The 9,385-nt window shown below is 37.6% G+C and overlaps 1 protein-coding gene across 1 annotated transcript; it reads right to left on the reverse strand.

Moving 5' to 3' along the window:
• Window positions 1–6: 6 nt before the first annotated feature.
• On the reverse strand, window positions 7–8,804 carry C3ar1 (complement C3a receptor 1). Its single transcript, XM_005341722.4, is given in 4 exon segments — window positions 7–1,243; window positions 1,246–1,935; window positions 1,938–2,149; window positions 8,610–8,804. Coding segments are annotated over 3 exon segments (1,449 nt in total). The 5' UTR covers window positions 2,140–2,149; window positions 8,610–8,804; the 3' UTR covers window positions 7–686.
• Window positions 8,805–9,385: the final 581 nt, after the last annotated feature.

Below are 9,385 nucleotides of genomic sequence, written 5' to 3' on the forward strand. Positions count from 1 at the left end.
CATTCATGTAAGACAAGAAGAAATGGTCTTACGTTGGTAATATGGAAAAGGATTTAGATAATGCTAAAGAAAAAACTTAGTGATGGAAACAGTTAAAAATAGAGTAGGCTGGGCATGGTAGTGCATGCCTTTAATTTCAGTTACTCAGGAGGCTGAGGCAGGAAGACTGCAAGTTCAAAGCCAGCCTCAGCAAATTAGTGAGGCCCTAAGCAACTTAATAAAACCCTGTCTCAAGAAGAAAAAAAAAATTGGGGACTGGGAGAATATACCTCAGTGGTAAAGCACCTCTGGGCTAAATTCCCTGTAGCCCCCCCCCCCCAACACACACACACACACAAAAAAAAAAAAAAAAAGACTAGATTCTTATTTATAGTACATGGCTTAGGGATAGAAATACATCAATTTTTATAATGATTCTCCAATTTGGTGTTAATGAGAAGCAAGAGGGCCTGTTAAAACAATGGGCCTCATCTCCAGAGATACTGATTCATCCTTGGAACCTTGAGTATTGAATTTCTAATAAATTTCCATTCCAGTAGATGCTGATGCCAGTAATTTGAGACCACACTTCGAGAATTGCTAGATTGATTATTTGATGATTTCTGAAGTCTCCTGCTTGTCATAATCCCTCATTCTTTTACAAATACTCACTAAAGACATCTACTTAGGTAGGTTGCTCTGGATTTTCACACACCTGTGCTGATGCTGTTTCTTTCTGTAAAGACTTTGTTTTGGAAACAACTGGTAGAGTGTGTGAGTTCCTCACTGAAGGCTGCCTCCAGAATACCCTTCACAGACTGCTTTGCTTTCTTCCTAAAATCTTTCCCCAAGAGGGCATAGAGGAAGGGATTGAAACAACTATTGGCAGATGCTAGAGCAAGGGCCACATTGTCCCAGGATAATAGAGTTCCTCTCAAGGAAGATCCTGGGCTAATAACCAGTAATAGGACTCCAATAATATGGTATGGGGTCCAGCAGACAAGAAATACAGTCACCACCATCATGGTCACTCGGAAAGTTTTGTTCCGAGACTTTGTCAGTTGGCTCCGTCGCATTCGAAAAACGATGATGCTGTAACAGCACACTATGATAATAAAAGGCAGCAAGAAACCCAACACTAACCTTGTAATGGTTATTATCATCATAGTTTTTTGCACTTGACTGTCACCAGGAAATTGGCTTAAATTATAATCCTGGAAATCTTGTGATTGCTCAGGCTCATAAAAGTTATCACTATAAGCCCTGGGTAGAGGTCTAAATCAGTAGGAAGAAGATTATTAGGGTTATGCAGTACATCAGTTTTGTGATCTTCAGTGAGAAACCCACTGGGGCTTGCAGATGAAATATTAGGAGGCTTAAAATTATTGTAAGATGGATGTCGTCTAGATAATCTTGCTGACTCCCCAGGGATCAAATCTCCAGAATGTCTTCCAAGTGTTTGAGATTGGAGGATGGTGGGGGCTGTCCAAGGATAATTGTTTGCTTGGAAAGAGGAAAAATTTAACTTATCATCCATTTTTCCAGGCTGCTGAACAATGGAGTTGGTGAAAGACCCATTTTCTAATTCATCTGGATCATAGGTGTAATCCGAATAATCTGAGCTGGTGAAACCAAAATTGTATATACACATTTTATAATCGTCTACAGTGAATGTTTCCCGGTACATGAACACAGGAATACACATTGCAAAAGACATCATCCAAATACATCCACAAATAGCGAAGGCTGTCCTCACTCTGCGATGATTCTGACACCAGATTGGCCTGAGTACCATCAGACATCGGTCCACGCTAATGGCAGTAAGCAGGAAGACACTGGCAAACATGTTGAGGATGATGATGGAGGGGATAAGCTTGCACAGGAACCTGCCATAGGGCCAGTATCCATGGAGAGCTAAGTGAGCCAGGGAGAAGGGCAAAGAGAGGCAGCAAAGAAATCTGCCAGGGTGAGATGGAGAAACCAAACTGTGTTCACTGTCCGCTGCATCTTTAGGCCAGCCACCCACAACACCAGCCCATTGCCTGGCAATCCTAATAAAAAAGTGAGGCCAAGAATGACCATAGAGAGAATTATTTGGGGTTCATACAAAGGCTGGGAGAGTGAGTCAGTTGAGTTGGTCTCAGCAGAGAATGACTCCATTGCTAAACTTCTGCAAAAAGATGAAAGAAATGTTATATAACTAACAGTATCTTTGTAAAATGTGTATTCTTAAAATCCTAACCTGCCTACATAATGATGCGGCCACCGCAAAGCCAGAAGGCCCTCACATGTTTTTGTTTATATTCCTTGATGTTTTAGGCATCTTTGCATCACTGTGACCAAAAGACCCAACAAAGAACAACTTAGGGAGAAGTTTGTTTTGGCTTATGGTTTCAGAGGTGAGGCAAAATTTCATGGCAGAGGAAAGCAGCTCAGGACATGGCAATCAGGAAGGAGAGGAGAGGGAATGAGAGGGGAGGGGAGGAAAGAGACTACTCCATTCTCCAGAGTAAAAATATAAATTCCAAGGCATGTCCTCAGAGACATACTTCCTCCAACCACACCTTATCTGCCTGAATCCAGTTAATCCAGAAAAGTGAATTAATCCACTGATTTGGTCACAACTCTCATAACCTAATCATTTCATCTCTGAACATTCTTGCATTGTCTCACACGTGAGCTGTTGGAGGACACCACATATCCAAACCATAATAGTTGACTTCATACTAAACCACACAAAAACATTTTCTGACAGTTTAAAATCTGTTGGATAGATTTGAATGTGTATCAAAATATCAACTTCACTTAGAAGTCCATATCAATTCAAATTTATGATTTTTTTTTGGTACTTTTATCTCTCATTTTCCACTGACTCACTCCATGCTTCATGTCCCCCAAAACAAACAAGTAGGGGCTGGGTTGTGGCTCAGCAGTAGAGCGCTTGCCTCACATGTGAGACACTGGGTTCAATCCTCAGCACCACATTAAAAAAATTAATAAACAAAATAAAGGTATTGTGTCCATTTACTATATATATATATATATATTTTTTTTTTTTTTTTAAAACAAACAAGTAAGCTAAATGAGTAAACAAAAACTTCTGGAACTTGTGGTCCCCAACCTGTGTTAATGAAAAGGCTTTTGGAAGCTTCACAATCTAAAATGATATGAAGAATTTTAAATTTATTTATTTTAATTTCTCTGATGGCAGAAGTTGGATCCATTTCCTTAAGCAGACTTTTAAAGGACTCAACTATCACAAAAAGAGGGAGTCGCCACTTGGTTTTGTCTTTCAGATGCAACTTCTTCTTCTTTTACTATCAGATTTCTCAAGAGTTATTGGTGCTCTTTGCATTGACTGCTTTCATCATTTCTTTCTTGTGTTTTAGAGTAAAATTTGGGGAAAATAGCTTTATTATTACAAAAGCAGAAAATAGGCATGAAGAGAGGTTGGAAACAGACAAGTAAAACTAAGAAAATGAGCTGGCATGGTAGCTCATGCTTGTAATCCTAGTGCCTTGGGAGGTTGAGGTAGGAGGATCTTGAGTTCAAAGCCACACCTTAGTAACTTGGTGAGACCCAAGCACCTCAGTGAGATCCTGTCTCTAAATAAAATACAAATAAGAACTGGGGATGTGCAGCCAATTTGGAAAGCAGTATGGAGATTTCTTGGAAAGCTGGGAATGGAACCACCATTTGACCCAGCTATTCCCCTTCTCGGTCTATTCCCTAATGACCTAATAAGAGCATGTTACAGAGACACTGCTACAACGATGTTCATAGCAGCACAATTCACTATAGCAAGATTATGGAACCAGCCTAGATGCCCTTCAATAGATGAATGGATAAAAAAAAATGTGGCATTTATACACAATGGAGTATTACTCTGCATTAAGGAACGACAAAATCATAGAATTTGGAGGGAAATGGATGGCATTAGAGCAGATTATGCTAAGTGAAGCTAGTCAATCGTTAAAAAACAAATACCAAATGACCCCTTTGATATAAGGGGAGTAAACAAGGACAGGGTAAGGACGAAGAGCTTGAGAAGAAGATTTACATTAAACAGGGATGAGAAAAGGGGAGGGGAGGGGAGGGGAGGGGGGGGGGATAGTAGAGAATAGGACAGACAGCAGAATACATCAGACACTAGAAAGGCAATATGTCAATCAATGGAAGGGTAACTGATGTGAAACAGCAATCTGTATACGGGGTAAAGTTGGGAGTTCATAACCCACTTGAATCAAACTGTGAAAGATGATGTATTAAGAACTGTGTAATGTTTTGAACGACCAACAATAAAAAAAAAAAAAAAAAAAAAAGAACTGGGGATGTGGCTCAGTGCCCCTATCTTCAATCCCTGGTACCAAAAAAAAAAAAAAAAAAAAAAGAAAGAAAGAAAAAAATGAAAATGTCATATCCACCAGTCAGTGATTACTATATCTTAATTTATATCCTTTGGATCTTTTTTTTCATATATGTGTGTATACATATGTATATGCATTTTTTTGTTAAAGTTTAACAAAATTAGATCATACCATGAATATTTTTAAAAAATTTGAATTGTAAAACACACAACAAATTTTTTTTAATTTTTATTTATTTATTTTTTAGTTGTAGATGGACACAATATCTTAACTATTTATTTATTTATTTTTATGTGGTGCTGAGGATCAAACCCAGGGCCTCATGAGCGCGAGAGAAACTCTCTACCACTGAGTCATAAACCCAGCCCACAACATAAAATTTACCATCTTAGTCTTTCCTTCCTTCCTTTCTCTCTCTCTCTCTCTCTTTTTTCTTTCTCATATTGGGGATTAAATCCAGGGCCTTGTACATCCCCAGCTTTTTATTTTATTTTTTTTTAGTTATAGTTGGACACAATGTCTTTATTTCTTTATTTTATTTATTTATTTTTTTGTGGTTCTAAAGATCGAACCCAGGGCCTTGCATATGCTAGGCAAGTGCTCCACTGCTGAACTACAACCCCAGCCCCATCCCCAGCTTTTAAAAATTTTATTTGAGACAGGATTTCGTTAAGTTGCCAAACTTGTGTTCCTCCTGCCTCAGCCTCCTGAGTAGCTGCCATCATAGGTGTGTACCATTGCACTCTGCCTCAACCGTTATTAATAGTTCAGCAGTATTTACTGCATTCACATTGTTGCAAAACTAATGACCAGAACTTTTTCATATTGAAAAGCGGAAACTGTACCCATGAAGCAATTCCCAGTTTCCTCCTCTCCACTGCCCCCCCTCCCCCGCAACCGACATTCTTTCAATTTTTACAAATTTGACCACTTTACATACTTCATAGTTTTTTTCTTTTTGTGTCTGGCTTTTTCTTTTTTCATTGAGCATACTGCCTTTCATTTTGTGGAATGTGTCATTATTCCTTTCCTTTTTAAGGCTAATATTCCAATGCAAAAATGAGAGTTTATTTATGAAATTATCTGTCAGTGGACTTCAGATTCCTTTGACCTTTAGGCTGTTGTGAATAATGCAGCTATAAATAGGGGTGTAAATACATATTGTTTTATAAACTTGTTTATGTTTTCAGTTACCAGTCTTCACATTACCCGGAATGATTGTACTTTAAGGAATATCTAGTCTTTGTCCAATTATTTGTCAACTGCCCCTAAAATATCTTTTATAATTGATTTATATGGAAGCTGGGGTTTTGGTTCAGTGGTAGAGTGTTTGCCTACCATGTGCAAGGCCCTGGGTTCGATCCTCAGCACCATATAAAAAATAAATAAAATAAAGATCTTGTGTCCAACTACAACTAAAAAAAAAAAAAACCAAACAAGATTTATCCCTGACAGTATCCAACCTAGAATCATACTTTATTATGGGGTGTTATATATCTTAAGTTTCTTAATTTAGCATAGTTTCTCTTTTCCAGGATGTTGGCTCTTTTGGGGGTGCATTGTTCTGACCACTTCCTTCTTAACTTTTAAATTTACATACTGCCCCCATTACTTTTAGAGAACAAATCCAAACCTCTGTTTGTCTTCATCTTCCACAAGGTAAAATTTGTCATTCGGTATGCTAAGTCCTTAATAGTGTTCTCTTGGCCTCTGTGACATTACTCTCTCCTGGTTCTGAACATTCCTGTAAGTGTACACTACTTTCCCAAAGGATTCATTCTTCCAAATTAATGCAGTTTTCTTATTTCTTGGCTAATGCTGTTTACTTCTATCTGGAATTATGTCTTTCATTTAGCCTCTTCTTTCCTCCATCCTTAATCTCTGCCTATTGAAATATTACATATTCCTCAAGGTCAAGCTCGAATATTATATCTTCCTTGAAATAATTTCTTATAATGCCATTTAGAAATTAATTCTTCAGCGTATTGATTGTGTGCGTTGAATCCTTTTTCATATTCTCTATGCAAGGGCACATTTTTATCTTGTGTTATAATTATCAATTAAGATCATGGCTGTCTTATTTATCATTCTGGCCTTAAATTTCATGATGGTAAAAATAGTCTTCTGCATAAATAATTGTTCCACAGAATTTAACTCAGTACCTTATATGACATAAAGGCTAAACATAACTTCAACGGATGAGTGCTCACCTAGGGTTGACTTTGTTTTTTGGCACTGGGGCTTGAACTCAGGGGTGCTTAACCACTGAGCCACATGTCTAGCCCTTTTTTATTTTGAGACAGGGTCTAAGTTGCTTAGGGCCTTGTTAAGTTGTTGAGGCTGGCTTTGAATTCGTGATCTTCCTGCCTCAGCCTTCTGGAATTACAGATATGCCTGGTTAGCTTTTTCTTTATCTTTAATTAAATTCAACATTGTAATTCTTATCCATTTAATCCTTACCATGGCTGCTTTCTTAATTCCTATGCTGTTGCTTCTAACTTCCTTTTTAAGTTCCTAATTCTTACTGGATACAATAACACTCTACATTTCTTTTTATAGAGGCCCAAAATTTTTTCGTGACTTGAAAGTAGTTCTGCTGAGTTAAACAAACATTTTAAAGGGATATATAGGATTAGCAGAAGTGAAAATAACAAGTCAACAAAATACAAAAAAAGAAATTATTCCCATTCTCCTTTCTGTGGCCTTTTCTACTCAAATATTCAAGTCCTATCATGAGCTCTTCCCCTCCCTCTTGTGAATGGCAGCTACCTTGATCTATTGCACCATTTATGCAGAGATTCATACAGACTTATGCATAGATCCATAAAACAATGAAAGAAGGATAAAGTCATAGATTGCTAGGACTGAAAGAAAACTGAATAGTCATCTCTAGTTCTCTCTACTTTTGTAATTTTTGATACTGAAACTCAGTAGATTAGGTCACTTTTACACAATCACAACTCAGGAGGTTCTCAGATGCTAGGTCCACTGAGTGTCAGGCCAATTTCTTTTTACTGCAAAGCATCACATAAGCAAAAAAAATACGGTATTTCTAGTAAAGGGCACTGCACAAACTGAAATAATAAGAGTTGAAAAGCGCAAAATTCCAGTATGAGGGAAGTTATCTGTATGAGTTATATTATCACATATTATCTGTCATGAAATGAAAGTATATATGAGACAAGCCTTAAAAGTCCTTCAGAGCAAGATTTACATTTCTTTAAGCTTTTACATTTCTTTAAGCTTTAGCTAAAAAATACCACTATGTTTAAGATTAGTAGAAAATTTTTTTCTTAGATTTTATTATAGAAGGGGTCAATAGTAATTAAAAGGATAAAATTCTGAAACTGAAATTCATCTATGATAAGGAAAGGACAACTATTTTATCCCAGAATCAAATAGTAATGATACAATGACAGAGCCAGTAGCAATAAGAAATGGGAAGAGTAGAAGAAAAAAAATAGGGAAATAGAATGAGAATTTCTGTGTGTGTATAAGTGTGTATAATCAATGATTAAAAAAAAAAAAAACAAAACTAATGGGGAAAACTGGAATCAAAGAGTAGGAGGGGAAACATAGACACTTTAAGAGGGAAAAATGAGCCAGGCACTGTGGTGCATGCCTGTAGTTCCAGCGACTTGGGAGGCTGAGGCAGGAGGATTGCAAGTTCAAAGCCAGCGCCAGCAACTTAGTGGGACCCTAGTGAGATCCTGTCACAAAATAAGAAATAAACTGGGTGTGGTGGTGCACACCTGCAATTCCAGTGGCTCTGGAGGCTGAGGCAGGAGGACTGCAAGTTCAAAGCCAGCTTCAGTAAAAGCAAGGTGCTAAGCAACTCAGTGAGACCCTGTCTCTAAATAAAATACAAAATAGGGCTGGGGATGTGGCTCAGTGGTTGAGTGTCCCTGAGTTCAATCCCCAGTATCCAAAAATAAAGAATAAAAATAATAAAAAATAAAAAGGACTGGGAATATGACTCTGTAGTTAAGAACCCCTGGTTTCAATCACTGGTTACTGCCCCCCCCCAAAAAAAAATAGTTGGAGGGGATGGCACAAAAATTCACTATTATTTCCAGAATGAAGATGTTAAAAGCAGAGACAATTAGAATGTGAAATATTTAGAAAAATAAAATCAGACAAAGGATAAGACAAGAGAAATAAAAGGTGGGGAAGGAATAGAGGAAAGTAGGAGATGATAACCCTTATCTGCAATGAGCAAAGCAGGGTAAGCACAAGGCATCAGATCAATTTAGGTATTCTTACCAAATAACCAAGACTGTAGCTAAAATCTTCAGCACCAATCTGTAGGTCCCCAGAAGTCCTAACTGACCTCCACACTTAGCCACAATGAAGTCATGAAATATTTTTAAGCAACTTGCTGAGTTCTCTCTCTTTTCCTTCTTTCTGTTTCCGATAGTAAAGTCAGCCTCATGATCTAGACCACTGTCTTGAGTTCAACAGGAAGAGTTTCTAAGTGAGTCATTTTAAAGTGGCTCAGATAAGAAAAGAAGAACAAAGTGAGAGAGTTCTAGTGAAATTTTTTTTTTTTTTTGCAGGACACAGAGTACAATTAGGGAAAGAGAACTTTTTTTTTTAAAAAGAGAGAGAATTTTAATATTTATTTTTTAGTTTCGGTGGACATAACATCTTTGTTTGTATGTGGTGCTGAGGATCGAATCCGGGCCGCATGCAAGCCAGGCGAGCGCGCTTACCACTTGAGCCACATCCCCAGCCCAAAAGAGAATTTTTGTACATAAACTTCCCATTTTTCTGACTTTTGCTTTTGTTTTGCTTTGTAAATGCAAAAAACTGACCCTATTGAGATGGGAGGATTAGAATGAGGGTGGTTATAGAGAAATAACCAGCATAAATGCTTTTAATTCATCTCAGATAACATCTCTTTGAGGTTTAGTATGTGTTAAAAAAAAAAAAAAAAAACATGCCAGGGATAGGGCGGTGGCTCAGTGTGAGAACGCTTGCCTAGCATGTGTGGGGCACTGGGTTCAATTCTCAGAACCATAAACAAACAAACAAACAAA

Source organism: Ictidomys tridecemlineatus, chromosome 6 (assembly GCF_052094955.1).
Source record: "Ictidomys tridecemlineatus isolate mIctTri1 chromosome 6, mIctTri1.hap1, whole genome shotgun sequence".
Classification (NCBI taxonomy): Eukaryota; Metazoa; Chordata; class Mammalia; order Rodentia; family Sciuridae; genus Ictidomys; species Ictidomys tridecemlineatus.